A 27,676-nucleotide genomic window follows, 5' to 3' on the forward strand; every position below is an offset into this window, starting at 1 on the left:
AAACTGAATTTAAGTAAAAGTTAAGCTTTGCATTCCTAGCTCTGGCCAGGGAAGGGGGAAGAGACCCTGTTGAGCAAAACCATCACTCAACCAAGATCACCATTTTCCTTCTTGCTCTTGACTTGTATCTTTCATGGACTTGGCTATGAAAACGATGGCATTCAATGATTTGGACCAAGTGCCAGTGCCAGTTCACCTACTTGATTTCAAGTTTAAGACAACCTCCGATGAGGGTCACTCAGTGGCTACAGAGGCCAGAATCTAGGGCCTTTTTATGTTCTTCAGGCAGGGCCAGGCCCGAAGCTTGTTTGCAGGTTGTCCCTCTTTCAATTTCAGGCCGGTTTAGGGTCCCCAGTGACATGGGGGCTCAAGGCAATTGCCCACTCTGTGTCTGGATGCCAACAACTAAAAAAAATAATTTTACTCTGGACATGGGATTTTAGAGTTTCTACCTCTGTTTTCCAGTTTCTATTTTGAAGGGAAAGGGACACAAGTCAGGTAATAAGTGCAGGGCCTTATCCCAGCGCCAGAGAGCACGTGATGGCCGGTGTCAGCAGGCCCAATCCATACCACCTCTTAGAAAAATATAACTCCACCATACTGAAGAAAGAAAACTTTATTAATAATTGTATCATGATACAGTTAATCTGAATCACACTTTAGAAGCATGTAAAATGGTAAAGGAAGGCTGAGGCTTGGAGCCCCTGGAAAGGTCAGAGAGGTCTTGGAGAGCAGAGACCCCCCTGGCCCTTTCCCACAGTAACGGGAGAGGTTTTTACAGCCAGAAGGGGAGCAAGGGTTATATACACCAGGACTAGAAAAAGAAACCTGCTCAGTCACTGCATTTGCACGCCTAGTACAGAGTGAGATTTTGAGAAAGCACAGCCATGTTGGGAGAGTCGAATAGTATAAATAGATTTGGGTTCTCCCTTCCCACCTCCTCACTCTCCAGAGCATCTGCAGGACCCCACTGGCTTCCTTAGGTCTCGGACTCAGTTCCCTGGAATAATATATGGAAAAAAGGAACATGAATGAGAAGCTATTTCTTTAAAGTGCTGTGGAAAACCTTTTTCCTTGGCTTACATTTACATATATTTACATAAAAACCCTGAAATTGAAGCCCTTTGGAAGAAACCCTGCAAAGCTGGAGAATGCCCTGCCCTTACTTTCAACAACATCTCCTGCATTCAGAGACTTTGGTGGCCATCAAGACCACCCGTTCCAGGGCTTCAGTCTCCATGCAAGTTCCAGCAGCCCAGAAGTCTTGTAAACGCATTGCACCAGTGACACTGGAGCTCCTTTTCACATCCAGGTCCCTAGGGCTTTTTCTCTCATTCTGCCCCTTGGGTGCTCAGACACATGGGAGGGAAGGGGCAAGTTTGGCTCTCTCGACATGACTGCAGAATGCAAAGAAGTGACTTTAATCAGCGGAGTGAACAGGCTGCGCCTCAGGACTGCCACCTGCTGTGTCATCGAGCCTCCGATAGGACCAGGGCCGTTGCTGTGGGACGTGCATTTGAGCGTATGGGAAAGGTTTTCTTCATTTTACCGGAAGTCTCTTTCACTGTTGCCATCTCTCTTTCTCAAGTCCTCGTTTACCTTTGGTGGTCCAAGGAGGTAAATGTCAGATGTGTTCACTACAATACAAAAAAACAAAACAAGCTGAAAGAAACCCAAAGCAAGAAGAGCAAATGTTTTACACCATGAGCAAATGTCACCCAAGCAGTGAAAGGGTTTGCAAACTCTTCTAAGCTGCAGCAGTTGAGATGGCTCCTGCTCTATGCCATGCTCTGTTCCTACAATCACAACTCCACGGAATAGCTGACAAAAGTGCCGATATTCAGTGGGAAATAACTGACTCTCTCTTGCTGAATATCCCAGTTACTGGCTATGTCATGCAACACCAATATTCATTGGGCCACTGGCTAAGTCTAGCAGCCAGACTGGCCACCTAAATAGCAGGGTTGTCTTTGGCCACTACGACTCATGACGGCCAGCCGATGAGTATCTCTACTGTGGCTGAACTTAGACCGGAAATTGAATGGCAGTGGTCAGATACGGTCCCAGCATTACAATTTCCGTGTTCACCACCAACTGCAGGAGGTAGCTGGGCTTTGGTTGTTTCTGTACAGATGAAGCAGTGGAAGGCCGTCTGTGCTGCGTCTGAGGGGGACTCTCCCAAACTGTTAGGGAAAGTTGTGGTGTCCAGACAAGGGCTAGGGAACACTTCTAGGGATTTTGGCTTCTCATGTTTGAAGGCCTGGAGTTCCCAGGACATGTTCTATGCTTAAATGCACTTTTCAGTCCTCTGAAGGGCACATCAATAATCTCAGCACCTTCATTTAAACCAGGGGTGTCCAACCTGCGGCCCAAGGGTCGCATGCGGCCCAGTGAAGTATTTTGTGCGGCCCTGGTCGAGGGCGATGGAGTGTTTTACTCTGCTGCCTCCGGGTGTTTACCGTCTTGCCAGCTCCCTCCTCTGTCTTGCTGCAGCATTTGCACATTTGTGCAGCCCCAGAAACATTTTTTTCTGACAATGTGGCCCAGGGAAGCCAAAAGGTTGGACACCCCTGATTTAAACGCATCTTACACTTGTAAAGGTTTTAGAATATTATCGGTTATATGCATATAAATGCTAGCAGGGTGCCGAGATGCTATTCTGCATAATGTGTCCACAGGAGAGAAATGTGGTGGTGGTGGGGGGGGGGGGGGGACAGAGGCGCAGCTCCCACTTACATATGTAACTTTCAGAATACACAGTTACTGGCCTTCCTGTTGTATTTCAATCCTCCACTTACACCAGCCATAGAACAGCCTAAGTGTTAGCCCTCCATGCTGATACGAGGTTCCAAATGGCCTCAGGCCACCTATATGGATGCACTACTTGCCCTGGATCGGTTGCATGGAATGTTGCTACTGTTTGGGATTCCGGAATCTTGCTATTCCTTGGGTTTCTGTATGGAATGTTGCTACTCTTTGGGATTCCGGAATCTTGCTATTCTTTGAGATTCTGTATGGAATGTTGCTACTCTTTAGGATTCTAGAATCTTGTCACTCTTTGGGATTCCAGAATCTTGCTATTCCTTGGGTTTCTGTATGGAATGTTGCTACTCTTTGGGATTCCGGAATCTTGCTATTCCTTGGGTGTCTGTATGGAATAGAACATAAGAACATAAGCAGTGCCTCCGCCGGGTCAGACCATAGGTCCATCCTGCCCGGCAGTCCGCTCCCGCGGCGGCCCAAACAGGTCACGACCTGTCTGACTCACCAGAAGGGGCCCCCTTGCCACCTTGGTTTCCCATTGAAGTCCTATCTTCCCATCGAAGTCCTAACCCTCCGGTCTTGCACATTCACGACCTGGTTGGGTTTCTATACTTATTACCTGGTTTGCTTTCTATACTTGTATTACATCCCAGCATCTCTCTCAGTATCCCACGATCCCTTTATCCCTGAGGAATCCGTCCAATCCCTGTTTGGATCCCTGTACCGTACTCTGCCTGATCACTTCCTCCGGTAGCGCATTCCAAGTGTCCACGACCCTTTGGGTGAAAAAAAACTTCCTTGCATTTGTTCTGAACCTATCTCCCTTCAGTTTCTCCGAATGCCCCCTCGTGCCTGTTGACCCCTTCAGTCTGAAGAATCTGTCCCTGTCCACCCTCTCTATGCCCCTCATGATCTTGAAGGTCTCTATCATATCTCCCCTGAGCCTCCTTTTTTCTAGAGAGAAGAGCCCCAGCCTATCCAACCTCTCGGCGTATGGGCAGTGTTCCAGCCCTCTTACCAGTTTCGTTGCTCTCCTTTGGACTCTCTCAAGTACCGCCATGTCCTTCCTGAGGTACGGCGACCAATATTGAACGCAGTATTCCAGATGCGGACGCACCATCGCTCGATACAATGGCATGATGACTTCCCGCGTCCTGGTTGTTATGCCCCTCTTTATGATGCCCAGCATCCTGTTGGCTTTTTTCGAGGCTGCTGCGCACTGAGCAGATGGCTTCAGTGATGCATCCACCAGCACACCCAAGTCTCTTTCAAGTCTGCTGTCTCCCAACAATGCCCCCCCCCCCCAATTTGTAGTTGAACAACGGTTCTTTTTCCCTATATGCATGACCTTGCATTTTTCCACGTTAAAGCGCATTTGCCATTTGTTTGCCCAGTCTTCCAGCTTGTCCAGGTCCCTTGTCCAGGTTGCTACTCTTTGGGATTCTAGAATCTTGCTATTCTTTGAGATTCTGTATGGAATGTTGCTACTCTTTGGGTTTTGGCCAGGTACTAGGGATCTGGATTGGCCACTGTGAGGATGGACCATTGGTCTGACCCAGTAAGGCTCTTCTTATACTCTAGTGACTACAATACAACATAAGTTTCACCTGCTGGAACCTTCCCAGCTAGACAATTCAGTGAAGCCTAAGTTTTTGGAGCTTACGCCCTAATTCATGTTAAGCCTATGTTGTCAGAATTTGCTGTTGCCTAAGTTAAGAAAATGGATTCAATAGTGTCTTGTTAATTGTTTCCGCAAAGTCACAACCTGTCCTTTAGTTTTCAGCTGAGACACAATGGTTTCAAAACACGACTTTTACAAGATACTGTACCAGCTTTAATACACGGAGGATCAAATCTGTAGCAAATTTTGCTCCAACAGCCAGCTGACTTCTATATGATACTGGTGGCTCCTGACAGTTGGGGGGTCACTGTGCCTACGCCCTCTGATGGACTGTTGGCTCTTAAGACCTACCCTGAAAACAAGCTCCCCCCACGACCCTTCCATCTGAACCCCGATTGTGAGACCAAAATACAGTACCTTATAACAAACCGTGTCGGCAGCATGGGCCTCAAGGCAGCTTTCTCACGCTCGGATGTTCCTCTGCCGCGTTGCTGATGACATCATCAGCAACACAGCAGAGGAATGCCTGGGCATGAGAAAGCCGCAATGGGGCCTTTGCTGCCGACAATGCTGTTTGTTAAAAGGTACTGTGTTTTGGTCTCGTGGTTGTGGTTCGGATGGGTAGGAGTGTTGAAAGAGTCAGCGGGGGGGGGGGGGGCCTGCAGCGGTAGGGGGATGGGAGGGATTAAAAAATGCTCCATGGGGGGATGGGACAAAGGGAGGGTTCTGCACAATAATAAGAATAATAATTTTATTCTTATATATCGCCAAAGCCATGATAGTTCGAGGCGGTTTACAACAAAAGGTGCTGGATAATCAGCGAAGTGGTCACAATGCAAAGTCATCGAATACAAGCTTACAGAATGGAAGAAGTGAAAAACTATAAGATTCTTAGGTTACAAATCGATTAAACAAATTTGTTTTTACTGATTTTCTAAAATTTAAGTAGGATGAGGAATGCATGATAATGTTACCCAGCCAATCGTTCCATTTACCTGCCTGGAAGGTGAGAGTTTTGTCCAGGAATCTTTTATAACTGCAGGTCTTTAGACGTGAACATATGAATTTTACGTGTGGGTCTAATAGAACTATTCAGATTAAATTGAGAAACCAAATACGTAGGGGCCAGACTGAATATTGATTTATAACAAAGACAAAAAAATTTAAACAAAACCTGTGCTTCCAGGGGCAGCCAGTGAAGTTTTTGATAATAAGGACTTATGTGTTCCCATTTCAACTTGGAGTCTTTGAAGGTTTTTTTTGAAGGATCCCAAGTAAATGATGTTGCAATAAACGAGCATGCTAAAGATGGAAGATTGAACCAATAAGCGGAGGGATGCTACATCAAAGTATTTTCTGATGGTTCTGAGTTTCCATAGTATTGAGAAGCATTTTCTTACCAATAAATCTGTGTGTACATTTAGAGTAAGGTGTCAGTCCAGAGTCACTCCCAGAATTTTTATGGAATATTATCATTCAGGCTTGCCAAGAAAAATTTGGTTTTGTCTGAGTTGAGTTTCAATTTGAATTCGGTCATCCATAATTCAATTTGTTTCAAATGAATGATAGTTGGTTCTTTGTCTCAGAAGTCATAGAAACATAGAAGATGACGGCAGAAAAGGGCTACAGCCTATCAAGTCTGCCCACTCTGCTTACCCACCCCCTGTCTATGCCCTAATGACCCAATTTCCTTATCTTGACCCTCGTAGGGATCCCACATGGGTATCCCATTTATTCTTCAAGTCTGGCACAGTGTCTGCCTCGATCACCTGCACTGGAAGCTTGTTTCAATGATCAACCACTCTCTCTGTGAAGAAATACTTTCTGGTGTCGCCATGAAATTTTCCGCCCCTGAGTTTGAGTGGGTGCCTTCTTGTGGCCGAGGGTCCCTTGAGAAAGAAAATATCATCTTCCACTTCAACACGTCCCGTGAGGTACTTAAATGTTTCGATCATGTCTCCCCTCTCCCTACGTTCCTCGAGAGTGTAGAGCTGCAATTTGTTCAGTCTCTCTTCGTACGAGAGACCCTTGAGCCCCGAGATCATCTGGTGGCCGTCCACTGAACCGATTCAATTCTGCGCACATCTTTACTGAATCGGTTCAGCGGACGGCCACCAGGATGAGTAGTAAGGGGAATAACTATAGTGATATTGTCTGCATAGATGTAAAATTTAACTTTTAAGCTGTGCAGTAAGTTCTCCAATAAGGCAAGGTAAATGTTAAACAATGTAGGGGATAGAGGACAGCCCTGTGGAACTCCACAAGAGTTTACCCAGCTGCAGGATAGAGGGGAGGGATAGAAAGAAAGATACTGCACAAGGGGATGGGTGAGAGGGGAGGAAAGATGCTGCACATGTGGGGGAGAGAAAGGAAATAGGAAGAATTGGGATGGAGGAGAGGAAGGGAGAGATGATCATTGTACATGAAAAAAAAAATGAGACCTACCCGAAAATAAGACCTAGTGCCTTTTTTGGGCCCCAAATTAATATAAGACAGTGTCTTATTTTTGGAGAAACATGGTAGCTCTCTCTCTCTCTCTCTCTCCCCATGACTGAGGTGGGAAATGAGAGCAGTTTTGAACAAATTAAGCAAATTTGATTTAAAAAGCCAGACTGCTGCAATGCATCATTTGCTGAGCCACACTTTCTTTCAGACCTGGAAGAACGATACCAGCTCTAATCATCTGAACAGCCTTTAGAAGGTGGACAGATTTCTTCATTAAAATACGGAGGACATGTGGCCCTGCCCCCACACGAACCTTATCTCTTCCCTGATCTTGGGGCTGCATCTGGAGGGCCTCCAGGTATGTGTGGATGTGACGTGATGACATCACACACATTCAAGTGACATTGTCGTGTCGCTTCTGTGTATGCTTGGAGGCCCTTGAGCTCGGGGCCTTCCAAAACCCAGACAAACTGCCGGATTTTGGAAATCCTGTATAGGTTTTCCTGGACATCTGGTAACCTCAGACAAACCACCAGTCCACTGGTCATTTGTGCTGTGCTTGGGAGACCGCCAAGAACCAGTCCACTTGTATTATGACCTCTATCACTCATTGTGACTTGGTACAGGGCATGTCCCACATGTCTTGATGGTCTAGGTTTACTGGTTATAATTTATGTTGTGACGTTCCTTGAGTTTCAAGTTTAATATAAATTTGATTGATCGCTTATTCAAAATTCTAAGCGATGTACAAATCAGTAAAATTACAAAATTTAGGGGACAACAAAACAGACGACACAAACTAAATCTTGTAAGACAGTGTACTTCAACCATTGGTCCATGGACCGGTGCCGGTCCACAGAAATTTCCTGCCGGTCCACAGGACCGACGTGCATCAGGCCCAAAACTGTGTTTTTCAACTGCCGGTCCGTGTTGCGATCGATGCATTGTTAATAAGATTATATTGTGTGTATATATGAAAAATGAATGGAAAAAATAGTGTTAGAATTAGGAGTTTGGGGGCAGGGTCTGGGGTGAAGATTGGGTCGAGATGGGCAGGGTCTGGCCCATGACTTAGCCCCGTGTTCTTCAACCGATGCCGGTCCACAAAATAGTTCTTTTATTTCTGCCGGTCCATAGGTGTAAAAAGGTTGAAGAACACTGTTGTAAGACATATTGAAAACTAACATTACAAACATATGAAAACAAAAGGAAAGCAAGGGAAGAGAAATACAATTGAAATAAGGCTACTAGCAAGGTGAGAAATCAATGAATGAAGTGTTCTACTTCTATCTTCTATTGCTTTCTGTAGGAGACGGGACTCTTCCAGGACTGATACAGTATATACAGTCATGGTATGGGACTACATATATTACACACCCGAAACAAGTCTTCTCTGCTGCACTGTCATATTAATGTGTGTCTATATAATATTTGTCTAGTTAGGAAAAAACTTGGACTGAAATTATGGCAAATCCAGGGTAAATCGTAACCTGTTAACTGTATACTATGTATGTTGATCCCCCAAATATGTATTCATATCAGAGAAAGCACATATTTCTCATACCCCTGGTTTAGCCAACTGCAGTTTTTTGGTTTTTTTTTTGCTCCAGTGGATCCATTAAATGAACCCAATTTCCTGTTGACAGTCATCTTTTCAAACCATTTGTTCACGAAAAATCCATAGTCTGTTAATGAGAAAGACATGGGGGAAGCCTCTGCTTGTTTTATGCAGTTTGAGGTTCAAAATATTGTTCTCTTTTGAAAATTGTGGGGGATGCCACTGCTGCCCTGGATCGGTGACATGGAATGTTGCTACTCTTTGGGGTTCTAGAATCTTGTGACTCTCTGGGATTCCGGAATCTTGCTATTCTTTGAGATTCTGTATGGAATGTTGCTACTCTTTGGGATTCTAGAATCTTGTTACTCTCTGGGATTCCGGAATCTTGCTATTCTTTGAGATTCTGTATAGAATGTTGCTACTCTTTGGGATTCTAGAATCTTGTTACTCTCTGGGATTCCGGAATCTTGCTATTCTTTGAGATTCTGTGTGGAATGTTGCTACTCTTTGGGATTCTAGAATCTTGTTACTCTCTGGGATTCCGGAATCTTGCTATTCTTTGAGATTCTGTATGGAATGTTGCTACTCTTTGGGATTCTAGAATCTTGTTACTCTCTGGGATTCCGAAATCTTGCTATTCTTTGAGATTCTGTATGGAATGTTGCTACTCCTTGGGTTTTGGTCAGGTACTAGGAACCTGGATTGGCCACTGGGCTTGATGGACCATTGGTCTGACCCAATAAGGCTATTCTTATGGGTCTGGCTAACGGTCCACTAGAGCCAGCACCCTGTCTGTGACAAAGGCCAGACTAATAAATCGCTTGCAAGAACCTGGAAGACCCTAAAGGGAAGATTCATTACCTGTTGTTCATTCCAAAAATAAAAGGTGCTGATCCCCAAGTTTACCTCTCACACCTGTCCATCGTATTTACACACTGACACACAATCTCAGGAGAGACTAGTGCTAGCTAGAAAGTGAGACATCATTCTAGAGAGTTGGGTTGAAATCTCAAGGTCTTACGTTATACACGTGTTACACATTCTTAGGTAATCTGAGTGATGGAGACACACCAAAGATGGTGATTATGTGAAAAAGCAGACATCAGCGGTGTGAGTGTGTATGTGTGTGAGGGGGGGGGGGTGCTCTGGTAGATGGGAGATGCCAAGAGAGAGAAATAGACCTTGAAATGGAAGGCAGGATCTCATGCCAGCAGCTGCCGTCACTGAAGAGTCAAAGAGTGAAACTGCAAAGTGCTTCCAGTCTTCTGAACACACTGACAAATGCTTCTTCCACTGCTGAGTCTGTCCTATGGGATGTTATAGTTTTTCCATTTGACTGCTTGATTGGGTAATCACATGACTGAGAGAAAGAGCAAGTGGCAAGATATGACTATATGGGGCTGAGGTTGAGTGTGGGTATACTGATGTATGAATAAGGCGAATGTGATACTAGACTTGAGCCTGTGAGCCTCTGAAATGGAGAATGTCAATAAGAAACGGTCGGGATGAAGAGATGACTCCACTCGGGATGTTTCCACTAAAAGTCTTGATTTTTCAGAACTAAAACTGGACTCTACATGGCCTTCAGCAGGAGTCTACATTAATCATATTACTGTATTGTAGACTCCTGATGAAAGCATGAGTGCCAAAACACTGGATATTTGTCTGCTGCCTTTATTGGTTTTTAATAAACCAGAGAATCACTTTGGGGGGGGGGGGGGGAAGACGCGGACATCATACATCCATAACATGTCAGTGTCAGCGCTCAAGGAGATAGTTGAAATCCCAGCTCTGGTCACCCTGTGAAATAAATCCACGGTCTCAATCCATTCCAGGTGCCGTCATTGAAGCTCCACCTCATTGAGGGTCTGTGAGGTGTGTGGATGGGACTTTTGGCCTTTATCTGCTATCATTTTTCTCTGTTTGTGACTTTACATTACATAATGTTCCTTTCTCAGACACATTTGCATTAAAAATATTTCCAGGATCGCTTTCTAGTCCCCCCCCCCTCACTCTGGTTAAGAACATAAGAATTGCCGCTGCTGGGTCAGACCAATGGTCCATCCTGCCCAGCAGTCCGCTCACGCGGCAGCCCCAAGGTCATGTCCAGTGCTCCAAATGAGTCCAGTCTCACCAGTTTAGCATGAACTTGTCCAACTTTCTCTTGAAACCCTGGAGGGTGTTTTCCCCTATAACAGACTCCAGAAGAGCGTTCCAGTTTTCCACCACTCTCTGGGTGAAGAATTATTTCCTTACATTTGTACAGAATCTATCCCCTTTCAACTTTAGAGAATGTCCTCTCGTTCTCCCTACCTTGGAGAGGGTGAACAGTCTGTCTTTCTCTAATAAGTCTATTCCCTTCAGTATTTTGAATGTTTCAATCATGTCTCCTCTCTGTTTCCTCTTTTCAAGGGAGAAGAGGCCCAGTTTCTCTAATCTCTTGCTGTACTCCTCCAGCCCCTTAACCCTTTTAGTCACCCTTCTCTGGACCCTTTCAAGTAGTACTGTATCCTTCTTCATGTACGGTGACCAGTGCTGGACACAGTACTCCAGGTGAGGGCGTACCATGGCCCGGTACAGCGGCATGATAACCTTCTTGGATCTGTTCGTGATCCCCTTCTTGATCATTCCTAGCATTCTGTTTGCCCTTTTCGCCACCGTAGCACATTGTGCAGATGGCTTCATGGATCAGAACTCCCAAGTCCCTTTCCTGGGAAGTCTCTCCAAGTACTGCCCCGGACATCCTGAATTCGTGCATGAGATTTTTGTTCCTGACATGCATCACTTTGCACTTATCCACATTGAACCTCATTTGCCATGTCGATGCCCATTTCTCGAGCTTGATTATGTCTAGTTGCAGATCTTCGCAATCCCCCTGTGTCTTCACTACTCTGTATAACTTCATATTGTCCGCAAATTTAATCACCTCGCTCGTCGTACCAATGTCCAGATCATTTATAAAGATGTTGAAAAGCACAGGTCCAAGCACTGAGCCCTGCAGCACCCCACTGGTGATGCTCTTCCAGTCTGAGAATTGTTGATTTACCCCCACTCTCTGTTTTCTATGCTCCAGCCAGTTTTTAATCCACATGAGTATTTCACCCTCGATTCCATGTTCATGTGGAACTTTGTCGAACGCCTTCTGAAAATCCAGATATACAATGTCAACCGGGTCACCCTTGTCTATCTGCCTGTTTACTCCCTCGAAGAAGCGCAGCAAGTTCGTAGGGCAAGATCTGCCTTTATTGAAACTGTGTTGGCTGGTCCTCATCAGATCGTGTCCATCAAGGTGATCAATGATGCGGTCCTTTATCAGTGCTTCTACCATCTTTCCCGGTACCGAGGTCAGATTCACCGGTCTGTAGTTTCCTGGATCTCCCCTTGAACCTTTTTTGAAGATCGGCGTAACATTCGCCACCTTCCAGTCTTCCGGAATCTTTCCTGATTTGATCGACAGATTGGCTATTAGCTGAAGCAGTTCAGTTATAGTCCCTTTTAGTTCCTTGATGACCCATGGATGGATGCCATCCGGTCCTGGGGATCTGTCGCGCTTAAGCCTATCAATCTGCTTGCATACCTCTTCTAGACTGACCGTCAACTGTATCAGTTTCCCATCTTCTTTTCCAGCATATAGCCTGATGGGTTCCGGTATGCTGTGTATATCCTCTTCGGTAAATACAGACACAAAAAATGTGTTCAGTTTGTCGGCGATTTCTTTGTCCTCCTTTAGCACTCCCTTTATTCCACGGTCATCAAACGACCCCATCGTTTCCCTCGCGGGTTGTTTCCCCCCTCATATATCGAAAGAAAGGCTTGAAGTTTTTTGCCTCCTTGGCTATTTTTTCCTCGTAGTCCCTTTTACTGCCTTATGGCACCTGCGTTGATGTTTGTGCTTATTCCAGTTTTCATCAGTTTTTGACCTTTTCCATTCCTTAAACAAAGTTTTCTTGTCTCTGATCGCTTCCTTCACCTCTACAGTGAGCCATGCCGGTTCTTTGTTCTTTTTCCTCTTGGATCCTTTGTTGATACGCGGTATATATAGATTTTGCACCTCAGTGACTGTGTCCTTAAAAAGGGACCAAGCTTGCTCTAGCGTTTTTACAGTGCTTATCCTCTTCCCCACCATGAGTCTCATCCCATCGTAATTTCCTTTTTGGAAGTTCAGTGCCGTGGCTGTCGTTTTGGACCGATGTTTCTCACCTGCATCTAGGTCGAAGCGGATCATATTGTGATCGCTGCTTCCCAGCGTTCCTTCCACTTCTACATGTTGTGCCAGTCCTCGTAGTCCATTTAGAATTAAGTCCAGAATTGCATTTCCTCTTGTATTTTCCTTGACGAGTTGATCCAGGAAGCAATCGCCTACAGTATCCAGGAACTTGGTTTCCCTAGCACAGCCGGATGTGCCTAGGATCCAGTCTATCCCCGGATAGATTTGCTCATAATATTCTGACAGAATGGACCGGATCACTGTAAGAGACTAACTCAGACTTTGCAGGTACATCAAAGTCAGCAAAGCAACACATTTACTGTTGCTCCATCTACTAAATCTAGGCAAACTAACCTTCAATTACCTATAGCGATACTATATTCAACATTTACAGAACTCAAAATTTTTAAGTCTTCACTGGCTAATGGATTTTCTAAAGCTTAGAAGGTTCCAGGATCTTCCATTACATTACATTAGTAATTTCTATTCCGCCATTACCTTGTGGTTCAAGGCGGATTACATAAGGAGTTATCTGGACATTTCCCATGGTATTATGCAATAGAGCAGGTTGTTATTGGGGATTGAGATGATTCTTGCTGTGTTAGTTTGTCTTTAATTTCTTGAATAGCAGGGTTTTTATTTCTTTTCTGAAGGTTTTGTAGTCTGGGGTCATGATCAGTAAATTGAAGAGTTGGTAGTCTAGTTTTGCTGCTTGAGTGGCCAGGAGGCCATCGTACATTTTTTTCATTTGACATTTCTGATTGGAGGGTGCGTGAATGGAGTGTGGGTTCTCCTATGTCTGGTTGTGGTTGTTTGGTTAGTCGGTTTTTCAAGTAGGCTGGGCAGTCTCCGTTTATGGTCTTAAATAATAGACAGTAGAATTTGAATGGTATTCTTGCTTGTATTGGGAGCCAGTGTGAATCGAGGTAAGCCGCTGTGATGTGGTCATGTTTCCTCAGTGAGTAGATAAGTCTCAGAGTTGTGTTTTGTACTGTTTGTAATTGTTTTATCATGGTTGTGGGGCAAAGGAGATAGAAGATGTTGCTGTAGTCTAGAAGACCCAGGACTTTGGACTGGACCACGAGCTGGAATTGTGTTCTGTCGAAGAATTTTCGAACTTGCCTTAGGTTTCCCTACTAGTAATGCATTTCTGAGGGGGATTCTTCCACTGCTAGAGAACGAGAAAATAATTAAGCATTCACTGCATAAGTGATTAATGAACCATTCCAGTGTGTGTGGGGTGGGGAAAAAGGTAATAATGTCCGTACTGAACAAGGACACATAGGGCAGGACCATGAGGAAAGACTGCTGGGGGATGTTGTGCCTCCGCAGTTTAGATGAGGTGACCCCACGCTCATGGGATCTGGGTGGGCACATTCCATTCAAGACATCTCAGGCACGGCACAACTACACTTTGCTAACATGATACCAAAAGGTCTAACTGAAATTGGGAAAACTGGAAGCAGGATGAATGGTGCAGGCAGGCAGAAGGCAAGGATCAAGTCGAAAACACGTATACCATGGCCAGGTGCATGAAAGTGGTCCCTGGTGGAGTCTGGTCATTGCCACACTGCTCCACACGGAAGGCATTATTCAGCACAGTTTTCCAGCACGTAAAGTGGGCCTTAGTTCTGTACTTGAACCTGGCAAGAGTCTGATATTGTCAAACAAGACTCGAGTGAAGAGCAGAGCCCCAAATGGCAGTCCAGCACTCGTTCCTGCCGTGAATCACATCACCATCTTTTCAGTATCGGCTGTAGCACTCAGGGGCCACCATGGACCCGGCTCCTTTAGGATTATTCAAAAGCTGCCTGCACTCAATGCCAACTGTTTGTATTGAAGTTTCAGATAAAGAACAGAAGAAGCCAGAGATACACATACAGCGAGCTCGGTGGGGAGAGAACAGCTTTTATCATTCGGTTGCTGTGAGGCCAAGGCTGTGGGGGTTTATTCTGAGGATGTCTCACAGTTACTCTCGTGGGTAAAGCCTCTCTTGCTAGTAGGGAGTGAAACGAGTGAACGCTCCTCTGTACAAGCTAGCCTGCAACATCAAATATGAAAAAAACAACCAATCAGTAACCCCCCCCCAAAAAAAATAAATAAAATAGCAGGAAAAGGGGAATTTCTTAAACTCTAAAAGGAATTAGAGTCCAAAAGGCACCTAATCAGTGGATGAATTTAGAAATCGCATGGTTCAAATCATCTCTTTTACCCCTTTCTTTCCCTCGTTTTTCTCTCTCTCTCTTTTTCTGACTACATTATTTTTTGCCAGATCTTTGAGGCTCTCCTGCAGTTTCCTATGATGGATGCAGAGACTTTTCTATGTCCTGGAAGTTTGCTTGTGACTCTTCTGCAGGTTGAGGCTGGAGGACGGATGGGCATCTTCCCCCCGAATTCTATATATGGCACCCACGTTGCACATGCAACCTGAGGAACGAGCCATTAACTAGCACTAATTAGACACTTCCAGCCAATTGGCTCTATTTTGCCTGTACATCTTGCTAGGTGCTATTCTAGAAAGACGCTGCACGCAACTCCAAAGCGGAGACGTTCACTAAAGATATACAGTGTTGTAGAATTGGGGGGAGATTCACACCTAATTTATGCATCAAGTTCTAGCTGATGTAAATTCTGCCCAAAGTTTGGGCATGGAAATCAGCTCAGTCTATAAACGACATCTAACTCAAAGCACTGTCTCTAGAACAGCATGCCACACAGAAAGCGTGGGACAGGCACGTGGGATGTTTTAGGGAGAAGAGGAGATAGTGGATGCTGTGGATGGGCCATTTGGCCTTTATCTGCCATCAGGTTTCTATGTTTCTATAACCATAAAGCTGTCTATGACCTTACAATGCAGGTGTAAAGAGCCTTAGCCTATAGGAAGAGGAGATGCAAATGTTAAGAGCCTTAGTCAATAGTGAGAGGAGGAGATAGTGGATGCTCTTGATGAGCCATTTGGCCTTTATCTGCCATCATGTTTCTATAACCATAAAGCTCTATGACCTCACAATGCAAGTGGAAAGAGCCTTAGCCTATAGGAAGAGGAGATGCAAATGTTAAGAGCCTTAGCCAATAGGGAGAGGAGGAGGAGATAGTGGATGCTGCGGATGGGCCATTTGGCCTTTATCTGCCATCATGTTTCTATAACCCTAAAGCTCTATGACCTCACAATGCAGGTGTAAAGAGCCTTAGCCTATAGGAAGAGGAGATGCAAATGTTAAGAGCCTTAGTCAATAGTGAGAGGAGGAGATAGTGGATGCTCTTGATGAGCCATTTGGCCTTTATCTGCCATCATGTTTCTATAACCATAAAGCTCTATGACCTCACAATGCAAGTGGAAAGAGCCTTAGCCTATAGGAGGAGGAGATGCAAATGTTAAGAGCCTTAGCCAATAGGGAGAGGAGGAGGAGATAGTGGATGCTGCGGATGGGCCATTTGGCCTTTATCTGCCAACGTGTTTCTATACTTCTGTGCCAAAATGTGGGTGCCATTTATTCAATCTACTGTAGTTCCCTGTGTTTACAGGGAGTCACAGCATATTGGGTTGAGCAAAGAGAGGAGCAACCAAGGGACTAACTTCGCAGCCCAATCGTCCATTCAGGATGTCCCAGGAAATTCTTTTTCACCGAAAGGGTGGTGGATCGCTGGAATGGTCTTCCACTTCAGGTGATTGAGGCCAACAGCATGCCTGATTTTAAGGCCAAATGGGATCGACACGTGGGATCTATTCGCAAAGTAAAGGCAGGGGAGGGTCATTAGGGTGGGCAGACTGGATGGGCCTTGGCCCTTATCTGCCGTCGATTTCTATGTTTCTAAGATTACTGCAGCCACAAGAAGAGCCTCAGATGGGACCTGAGGCAGCTACTGAACTACAAACAGCCCAGGCCTTGAGCTACTGGCAGCTAGGAATAAGCAGGAACAATGTTTTAGATTTTCACACACAAAAAATCCCCCCCCTAAAAAAAGGAAAACTATTGCTACCTTTTTTGGGATATTTTAAATGTGAAAATCTGAAAAGTTGTTCCTGTTAATTTAGTCGATTGTGAATTGTTTGAGTTATTCGCAATTGGACTTTCTTTTTGACTTTAGTTGTATTTGTGTTTTTCTGGTTCGTTTTAGCCCCGGTTCCTCTTAGGGCCCATTTTACAATGCCACAGTAAATGTGCCAAAGCCCATACGGGCTTCGGTTCATTTACGTGGCATCACTGCTAGCACAGCTTTTTAAAAGCGGCCCTTAGTTGGGATCTGCGATGAGCTGAATAGATATTTTGCAGGCTATAAGAACTAGGGAAGATAAGGTGTATTAGCTAGGAATATGCACTAGGGGGCGGACTTGCCTTTATAATGTATGGAAGCTCAGGATTAGAGGAGGACACAGGGATAAATTTTTCCCCATCCCTGCGGGAACTCGTTTTCCCGTCCCTGAAAGTTCTTTTCCTGTCCCCGCTCCGTCCTCATCTGCACAAGCCTCAAACACTTTACAATCATAAGTGTTCGAGGCTTGAGAAGTTAAGGCAGAGCTTACAGGAATGGGACAGGGAAATTGAGTTCATTCTCTACTCGAACCCCTGGGGAGTAGAAAACCTCCCCTGGGCATTTCTTTATTTAATTTCTCAAGGGCATGGTCTATGGCACTACATCTGAACCCTCCCCCGGAGGCAGCTATTCCACAATAAATATACATATGATATACGAGGGTGGTTTGAAAAGTTTAATAAAAAGGCAATTTAAACAGCATAGTCTCCATCGAGGGCTATATACACTTAGGCCCAAATTCTCTAACCAGTGCCAATTTTTCAGGCCAAGGTAGGCACCCAAGCTCGGTAAAAAATGCCATTTAAATGACATTTTTAACTGCATTTCAAGGTGCTAGAATCGCGTCTCCATAGGTGCTTTAGGTTGCCTCATGCTACTGTGGATGTGGCTAACATCGGAAGTAGTATTAGGCGGTCTATATCTTCTACAGAGGCACGAAAACCCTGGCCTGTCTTTTCCAGAGAGTGACGCTGTATAGCGAATCCCAGTTTTTCATATCGTAGGAAAAAGAGCTTCTGTCCAACTCTGTAAACTACTCATTGATGGCGTTGATGACTTAATGGACGGGAGCACCATCTCATAGAAATTCACCAAACTTTTCAAACCACCCTCGTACTCTCAAGCATATTCATCATAGTAATGGTAAGTCCGTCTGCAGAAGAGGATGGATGAAATGCAAAAAGATAAGATAAAACCAGACCTGGGATGGGAGGCAGCATTATGATTTAAATGGAATTTTTGTGTTGTCTGATTATTTCTATTTACAAATGATGGATTTTGTACTGCAAAGGTCAGGAGAAGACAGGTGTTAAAGTGTCTTTGCTATGAAAACAAAATGAAAATTGAAATAAGAAATTTTTCAAATTGTCCTTATATGCTGATGTCAAAGAGAAACAACTCAAGAATAGAGACAGGTGACAGGTGAGGTGTATGGCTCTTTAGAGTCAGAAGGGGGCAGTGTCTCTATTGAACAGGCTTCTGGTCTTTCTGGGTAGATGATGCAAAAAAATTTCCAGGCCACAAAAAAAATTTTTTTTTTCATTTTTGATGCTACCAAAAGCTCTACTACTAGCAGATTTGCAACACGGATCCAACGACATGACCGACATGTGAGCTGAGGAGTAGTACTCAGCACCAAATGCTCTTAGAGAGATAACTAATCTTGAGAAATTTAAATCTTTTCTTAAGATATTCCTTTTTAAAGATGTAAATGTCCTTTTAAGGATATTTATTAAAAAAAACCCAAAACAACAAAACCATAAGAAACTTTTTATCTTCTACAAGTCCATTTCTATTGGACTTACTTGTTTTTAACCCCACCCTTTTGTTTATACCTTTATATCTTACTTTTCTTTCAGCACTGTAGTTCTCCCCTTGTTTGTCCAGTCGTGTATGTCATTGTTTTTATCTAATCGTGTATGTTTATTTTGTTAAAGTTATGTTAAATTTATATTATATGCTTCTACCCTATTTTAAAATGTATGACCACCTTGAAATAAATGATGAGGTGGTATATCAAAATTTGAATAGACTTGAAATATCCATACAAGCATCAGCAATTATCAGATCATACAGACCATTCGCCTTTGAACATGTGTCCGTTGGCAGTGAGGGGGGCTTAGGCACTGTTTACACCTGTTATTCAAAGGAGTAATTTTGCATATTATAATCCTCTCTCATGTGCAGTTTTAAAGGAAATATGCCTGGATTCCAAACCGTATCTCTGCCTAATTTATTCTTTTGCAAAAGCACAAAAACAAACTTCACAGGTAGGAAAAAATTATGTAAACACTTCCTACAAAATGCTGAAGAGAAGACGATGGAGATCCTCAGACTGCAGGATATTGGGAATAAATAAACCCTAGCTACCTCTGCTCTTCTTAATCATAGCATCATCCGTCTCCTGTCGCAATAATTGTGACAATGTTCACACCTGCTTGGACCAGTGCACAAATGAATAAACTGTTCTAAAAGTTCATTCCTAAATCTCCTTTGTTTTAGACAGTAAATGTAGCCAGTCTTCCAGCTGATATAACATTCGATTGTTTATCCTATCGTCAAAGACCCCAAAAATAATTCCAAGGACTGCGCTAACTATCGTCCAATTGCTAATCTCCCATTTTTAACCGAAAAGATGGTCTTTCATCGACAAAACACGGACTTTACACCCTAATCAAGCAGGTTTCCTACAAAATCACTCCACAGAACACTCGCTTTTAGGACTTACCACAACTTCCATTACTACCTTGATCAGCACAAGTCTGTCCTCCTTATTTCCTTAGATCTAGCTGCCGCATTTGATATTATAGATCACCATCTCCTATCCATTGGTATATCCAATCAAGTTGTTGAATGGTTCAGATCCTACTTTTCTGATAGGGTATCCACCGTTCATTTTAATAACTCAATCTCTGAATCCTTTGGCATTCCACAAGGTTCCATACTGTCCCCCCTGCTTTTCAACATTTACCTGGTTCCCCTCTTAATCCTCTGTCAATCGATCGGTTTCACTGTCTGTGCTTATGCCGACGATCTTCAACTTCTTCATACCATTGATCCTACTAACCAAAATGACATCTCTAACATCGATCTCAAATTAGCTAAAATTCATGATTGGCTAAATGCGAATATGCTCTCCCTAAGCATCTCTAAATCAAGCACCATGCTTTTCTCATGGAAAGAAGGTTTAGAATTAATTGCTCCGGTCTCCATACACAATGTCCCCCTTAAATCAACTCCAACAACCAAAATATTAGGGGTCCTTATTGATAATAAACTTTCATTCCGTCCTCAAATCAGTGCGCTGGTCAAGAACTGTTTTTATAAACTTAGGATGATTAGGTCTTTGGTTCCCCACCTTGACGTAAAATCTCTTAATGTTTTAATTCATTCTACAAAGTTTTGTGTCTAAAAGATATAAAACGTCTTCAACTTAATACAAAACACAGCTATTAAAATTATTTCGGGTTCAAAAAAATTTGATCACGTCACTCCTCTGTTACAAAAAGCTCACTGGTTGCCTGTTTTATATAGGATCACCTATAAAATTGCACTCTTGACTTTTAAAACCATGCAAACTAATACCCCAGCTTTCATAGATAGACTGCTGATCCCTTACCACCCCCCCAGAACTTTAAGATCAGTCACACAGTATTCTCTTAATGTCCCTTCCCTAAAGATAATCGGTACTTGTCGTACCTTCATTTTTTCAGTCACTGCCCCTCTAATTTGGAACTCTCTCCCTCTACACCTTAGAGCTGAACAAAACCTGCAGAAATTGAAAAGCAGCCTTAAATGCTACTCTTTAAAGACGCCTATAGCTGAAATTTTTTTTTAACAAAAGTAGATACTTTCACTACATTTAACTTCTCCCCCTTTCCTATTGTATTTTCCTTTTATGTATTCTTTATTAGAAATTGTAGTTCTTCCCTTTTTTTCCCAATGTTCTCTGGTCATAAGTATGTATGATTAGTCGGTGTATTTCTAGCTATTTTAAATTATTATGTACAATGCTTTGTACCTTTATTTAAGTGTTTAATCAAAAATTTAAATAAACTATGAAACTATCATATGGACCCATGAAGATAATACATGGATTTTTTTTTCCGCTAAGGGACTTTGAAGAAGGAAACTACACTCCCTCCCCCCTCCATATTCATAGGGGTTAGAGGCAAATACGGCCTGAGAATAAGAAAAATTTGCAAATAATTTTAGGGCTGACTCTGACCCAACCCCGCCTCAGGACCTCTCCACAACTTACTTTTGAAAACCTCGTGGTCTAGCGGTGAAGTGGGGCAGGAGGGATTTTTCTACTCTCCTGCCCAGTGCAGAACCACAACAAAAATGGCTGCCATGAGTTCCCGTGGTCTCGTAAGACTACAGCGGAGACTCACAGCAGCCATTTTTGTTCATGGTTCTGCACGGGGCAGGAGTGTAAGAGGATCGCTCCTGCCCTGCTTCACCGCTAGACCACCAGGCTTTAAAAAGTTGTGGAGGGATCTGGGAGGCAGGGTTGGGTCAGAGTCAGCCTAAAGTAAGTTGTGGTGAGGTTCGGAAGGGGGATAAAACCCAGAAACGATTGAAGTTGTGAGTGCCGAACCCGTGAATATGGAGGGGGGAGTATACTGAGCAAAAGTGCACTCTAGTTAGCTTACAGTGTGTATTACAACATATGAATTCATATTGTCATGGAGGGGGAACCCAGTAGTCAGGACAGGTGTATAATAATCCTTCTAAATCTGTTCCTTGCCATATTTTAATCATTTTAGCTTATCTTACATTATTCTAGACTATTTATATTTTGTTCCCCTCTTTCTCTTGGAACATCCCTCCCCTTTAGAATCACAGAACTCTGGAACAACCTCACATCCCCGCTCAGAAATTCAAGTTCCCTCCAATCCTTCCGCAAACACTTGAAAACTTGGCTTTTTTCAAAAATCTAATCACCTCCCACTCTCTGGTACCTTTGTCCCTCTCTATCTTCTTAGTTCCTCTCCTATAACCCTTCATTGTAGTTCCTTTCTATCTTAACTCTGTAAACCGTGCCGAGCTCTACGTTCGCGGAGATGGCGCGGTATACAAACCCAAGGTTTAGTTTAGTTTAAATTGTATTTCTGCCATTCTCCATCCTGTACCGGTAAGTTAATGTTTGTCAGTGAGTTTGATTGTTTGTAATTTGTTTTGATATTATGTAAAACCGCTTTGAATTTTAATGGCGGACATGATAGAAACAGCTGGGGCTGAAGGAGCTGGGGCTGTTCTCCTGGAGAAGCGGAGACTTAGAGGTGACATGATAGAAACCTTCAAGATCCTGAAAGGCATAGAAAAAGTAGACAGGGACAGATTTTTCAAATTATGGGGAACCACAAGGGGGCACTCTGAGAAATTGAAAGGGGACAGGTTTAGGACAAACGCCAGGAAGTTCTTCTTCACCCAGAGGGTGGTGGATACATGGAACGCAATTCCGGAGGCTGTGATAGGCAGAAACACGTTACAGGGCTTCAAAGAAGGTTTGGATAGGTTCCTAGAGGACAAAGGTATTGAGGGGTACAGATAGGAGTAGAGGCAGGTTATAGGGATAGGAGTAAGAGGTAAGTTATAGAAATAGTCAGGGATCACTGCTCAGGCAATAGGCCTGAAGGGCCACCGCGGGAGCGGACCGCTGGGTGAGATGGACCTCTGGTCTGCCTCAGCGGAGGCAACTTCTTATGTTCTTGTATCAAATTTTTAAATAAACCTGAAACTCTTTCCACTACTCTTCAGATCTTAGTAAGTGGTTACAGTAGTGGATTGCAAACCAAGCAAACTGGGTTCAAATCCCACCTTGGCTCTTTGTGATCCTGGGCAAATCAGCTAACCCTAGGGTTGCCGGGTTTTGAAAAGCCATCCGTATCCCCTCACAAGGAGTTCATGTCCGGGGAAATCCAGACATCTGGTAACTCTGCCTAACTCTCCATTAGCCCAGGTTCAAAGTCCATTAGGGACAGAGAAAATACCTGCATAGATAATGTAAAAGTACTTTGGCTGCACCACAGAAAGGCAGAAGATCTGGATCCATGAGCCTTAGAAGACACTTAAATCTCCATTAAATGGTGAGATACTAGTCTTGAGCTACTGAGAAGAGTCATAATCCACAAATCATTCCCAGTCCCACACAATATGGAACCCCCTGCTGAAATTTTGTTTTCTTTTCAGGTTAAATCGCTGTGAAATGACAAAGCAAAATTTCATTAAACAAATGCACATTCCTGATCAAATATGCAGTTGCCTTGGCAGGGCTCGATACGCATTTGCCAAGCCTTCTAGAACGTTCTAGTGTCAGGCTGAATGTACGGACCTAAACATCCATTTTCTGAGCTAGACAAGCTGTTTAAGATGAATGTTTGCAGGATAATTTAGGAATACTGAAATAGGAAAGCAGGGGGTCTAATCACTTCTGCTGGACATCTTGGCTCGTTTTCAGAGTTTTACAAGCCCTGCTGTGAGCTAAAATAGTGTGTCATGTCAGCCAATGGCGAGGCCTGATGACATCACAGTGGCACTTCCACAATTACAAGCTGTGGGTTACCATATGGCTCCAGAAAAAGGAGGACGGGTTTTACTGCCATTGCTTTCAGTGGAAGTGAAACCCAGATGTCTCGCTCTGTCTAAACCAAACTAAAAACTTAGCTTTGTATAGCGGATCATGTCCAAACATGGAGCTCGATTCGGTTAACAGTATTTAAAAAAAAAAAAAAAAAGAAAATCAAAGGGAGGAAGGGGAGGGGGGATGATTCGAGTTTGAAAAGATGTATACTGTTCTTTCTGTTATATTATAAAACTCAATAAACATATTTAAACATAAGAATGTCTAGAGCTCAGGCTGACAGTCAGAGTGCAGGGCCCTTCAAGAACTTGCCTGTCCCTGCTAGGACGGGGCGTGGCTGGGTGCTGAGGATGTGAAGAGCAAAACAAGAAGACCCAGTGTTCCACAGAAAAAGGATCAATCCAGCAAAGAAAGAAACTGGACGAAACACAATGTTCTTGACTTTCCTTTATTTCTTCAAAATATCTTCAGCCAATGCTAAAAAATGTATATCCACATCAACCGTATGAGAAACTAACGGACCCGACATGGGCTGTATTTCGGCTAACAAAGCCTTTCTCAAGGGTCTGGTTGTTAATAAGATGTTGATATTGTGGAGTCGATTTCCCAATCTGGAAGATCCGATGTGGAGAACACAACAAAAGATGACTGCCAATGCACAGTCAATTGCTGAGGTTTCCATTTCCTGAGCTTCCATCTTCAGACAGAGGAAGAAGACAGTTGGAATAAGCAGCTGACCGTAGGCTGGGAAGGAGGCCAGTCCTTCTAGCTGAGCATGAGCCAGCACAAGCCAATTCCCCCATGGAGACTACTGACTGGGAGATAGAGGAACTAGCTGAAAGCCTTGCTGAACCAGCTACAGAAACCCAGCAAGAGGACTATCCAATGGATTACCAGGACTTTACTTTTCCTGATATTAGTGAGGAACAAATGGCCTGTGAGTAGGCTGCAAACCCAGACAATTTATTGTTCACTGAAGTTTTCATTTTGATATTTATATTCAAGACTGGCTAAGTGTTCGTGCTGGTTACATTGTGGGGTGTAACCAGCCATCCAAGGAACTGTGAAGCAGAAGCTGCATTTTGGGTTTTTGTTTTTTGGAGCAGCCGTGCACTGCTCTGAGTTGTGCTGTGGAGGTGAAGTATAAAACCTGTGCCTGTCTTTTGGATGAGGGTGGCAACACCAGTGGTGTACAAGCCTATCTCCTCCCAGCCTGTTTGGGGAACTTGGCTCTACCCCAAGCAAGGCACCAGCCAGAGCCAGAGTTTATGCCTTGAAGAGACAAGTGTTGGTCTGGATTGTTAGGAACTGTGGAATGAACTGTTCTTGTTGGGCCAGAAGAAAAGTTTTGGTTGATTTTTCTTAACATTGGACTCAATCCATTGCACTGGTTGTATTTGGAAGTTTATTTTTGTATTCAAGAGATTGTGTGCTGAGTTTAAACTCAAGAGACTTACCTGGAGCTAAAGATGAACATTGGACTTAAAGCTTAAGTGTGTGGAACTGTTGAAACTTTATTTTTTTTTTTTTTTCAATAAGGAATAAGTGGATGATTCAAGAATCCTTATTTGCTTGTGCTATACTGACCATCCTATTGGAGATTTTGGGTTTTTCATTAAAGTGTTTTGTGTTACAACGAAAAAAAAAAAAAAAAAATGAAGGGGAAAAAAGCCAGTGGGTGAGAGAAAGCAAAACTAGGAAAGATTTCTAAGGTGGTTAGAAACAAAACAGTTTTTACAGCTTTATGAAAAAATTGAAAGGCACTAGAGACCCTCAGAATATGGAGAATTCCATTCCATAATTCTGTTATTTTGAAAATAAAGGATTGGCTGAGGCTCCTGGTTGATTTTATTCCCTTGACTGAGGGAAAGGAGAGCATGTATCATTGGGTGCTTCTTGCAGGACAGGATCTAGAAGCATCTAATATAATAAAATGGTAAGCCGCGCATGCGCACTTCCTATGCGTGCGCCGGTTTTCCGTGAGCTGTAGCGACCCGCAGGTACTGCGCATGCGCAGCTTACGGTTCAGTTTTTCGCTCTGCCCTGCTCCCTGCTGCTCCTTGCCGTATTGTATTTTTTAGTTGAAAGACGCAGCGGTTGAAAGACGCCGCGTCTTTCAACTAAAAAATACAATACGGCAAGGAGCAGCAGGGAGCAGGCCAGACCGAAAAACTGAACCGTCTTTCAACGCCATCTTTCAACTGAACCGTCTTTCAACGCCGCGACTCACCCCCCTCCCCCCCCCCGACGACCCTACCCAACACAACTGAAACCCCCGTTGACCCTCCCACTGCTACAAGGCTGACAAACCCGACAGGAGCAGCAGCGTCGCAGGCACACTAAACGCTGCTTCGGGTCTTCTACTGGCCTAATTTCCTCTGCCGCGTCCCTGATGTAACGGGCTTAAAGACTAGTTCCAAGATAAAGGGACAAGAGGAGCAAAGATACCATGAAGGCAATGCAGACACATTTGAAATGAATCCTGCAATAGATGGGAAGCCAGTGAAATTTACTTTTTCCAAAGATCAGCTTAGTAGCAGTACTTTGAATTAATTGAAGTCTATGCAAGGAGGTCTTAGTTATGCTCGAATAAATTGCATTGCAGTAATCTAACCGGGCTAATATAATGGACTGGACCAAAACAGAAAAATGCTGCTGCTGAAAAAGGCCCCTAACTTTTCTCAACATATGAAGACTGAATAAGCAAGGGAATTTCTTAACAAGGGAATTCTTAACAAGGGAATTTATTTGGTCCTTGAAAATAAGTGAAGAGTCTATGAGAACGCCCAGTATCTTAGAAGAAACATCAATTTGTAAAGATACTCCAGAATCCAAGGTCACAAAGGAGGGAAGACAATCCAGTTTTGGACCCAACCATAAGAGCTTTGTTTTAGTGGCATTTAATTTCATTTGAACCGAAGTTTGGAGATACATTGAGTTATTTTAGAAACAATGTTGGAAAGATCAGAGTCGACCTCCTTACTTCCATTGCTTTCAGTAGAAGTAAAACCCAGATGTCTCAATCCGTCCTCCTTTTTCTGGAGCCATATGGTAACCCTAAAGCATCACTGATATAGTCCTTGTCCACTTGAGTGGTGGAAAGTGCTAACCTGACACACAAGTAAATAGAACATTAACATCCTTACGGTATGTCAAGTGAGAATATTGAAGACATCATTAATGCACGAGCTGATAAGACGAAGGGAGACTGAAGAAGCGGCTCTCAGTGGAAGGGCACACTGTAACCTGTGTGGCAGCCTGATGGATATTTGCTGTTATCTAAACCAACAAATAAACCTTCAGATGCACTTAGTTCTCAACTGTAGAATGAACTCAAGCTTGGGGTGAAGGTGCTCAGTGTAATGAGCCTCAGGGATCTCGAGCTCAGGATCTCACAGGGTAGCTGGGGATGAGAGAATATCACAGGACTCCACTATGCTTACCATAGATCCAATTGTATATGTGGTGGGAGGGCCAATGGTATGGTGAAAAGGTTCAGTAGCTGCATAAACTCTTCCATAGCTACAGAGAAAGAAAAAAAGAGAAGGGAGCACATTTCAGAAACAGAGGTTATGCTCAGCATATGAGGAGGGACTGTAACAGCAGTTCTCACTGGTAAGACTGAACTATAACGCTAACCAATGGTAAGACTGCTTTCTAGCGCTGCTTAGTAGTGAAGAACAATGGCAGCACTAGTTTACATGCAGAAGTGAACAGCTTCCATTAAAGATGCTGCAGTGGCTAATAGACAAAGTGAGATCAGCCATGGTCACGTCTAACTCAGGCGAACCCCATGAAGTTCTGCTCTTGTCCCATTGGAGTTCCAATGTCTTTAGAAAAAGGCCAGATGCAATGGAGCAAAGCTTGGAATGGTGGCAATTCTCACCTTAGAAACGAAATGCTCAGAAGGAGGTGCTAGACTGGCTAAATAAGACCAGCTAGAACTCATGACATATGTGGAACTTGAAGCATTTGTCAATACACACATGACCCAGACATGCAGTAGCTGATCAGGCCTTCTCATCCATACCTGTCGCTATAAGCTGCTGCCGTTGCTGGCTGTGCGTACCTGTACGCTGTGTAACCGCCCTATAGCAACAGGAAAGAGTAGAAGAAACTCAGAAAGGGTCATTTTATATCACCTAATTTTCTGTTAAAATATTTTCTCAACCAGACATGTACAATAGTGAATCACTTCAACAAATGGAGTGCAGCTGATCTGAATTTTTAGGAGCCATTGTATGTCTCCAGGTTGCTAATTCCACATGGAAAGGGATTGGGACTTCAAACATTTCTCCCTGTCTCACAATCTATATCTAAGGGAGGGGGGGGGGGGGGTCACAGGGAGCAGTGCAGGGTTTGAACCCACAACCTGAGGGTGCTGAGGCTGTAGCTTTAACCGCTGCACCAGTCTAGAAATCAAAATGTAGTAAAAGTGAGCCAAGTATAGGACAATCAAGC

General features: G+C 43.7%; 1 protein-coding gene across 3 annotated transcripts in view; it reads right to left on the reverse strand.

Moving 5' to 3' along the window:
- Nucleotides 1-598: 598 nt before the first annotated feature.
- RBFOX3 (RNA binding fox-1 homolog 3) overlaps nt 599-27,676 on the reverse strand; it is a 143,739-nt gene continuing 116,661 nt past the window's right edge. For all 3 annotated transcript variants that reach the window (XM_033959861.1, XM_033959860.1, XM_033959859.1), the window contains 3 exons: nt 27,246-27,304; nt 26,659-26,737; nt 599-1,637 (listed from right to left, as the gene is read on the reverse strand). In XM_033959861.1, the coding sequence (XP_033815752.1) occupies nt 1,635-1,637; nt 26,659-26,737; nt 27,246-27,304 (141 nt within the window). In that variant the 3' untranslated portion in view covers nt 599-1,634. The remainder of the gene's footprint in view (nt 1,638-26,658; nt 26,738-27,245; nt 27,305-27,676) is intronic.

The sequence above is a fragment of the Geotrypetes seraphini genome, chromosome 10 (genome assembly GCF_902459505.1).
Source record: "Geotrypetes seraphini chromosome 10, aGeoSer1.1, whole genome shotgun sequence".
Classification (NCBI taxonomy): Eukaryota; Metazoa; Chordata; class Amphibia; order Gymnophiona; family Dermophiidae; genus Geotrypetes; species Geotrypetes seraphini.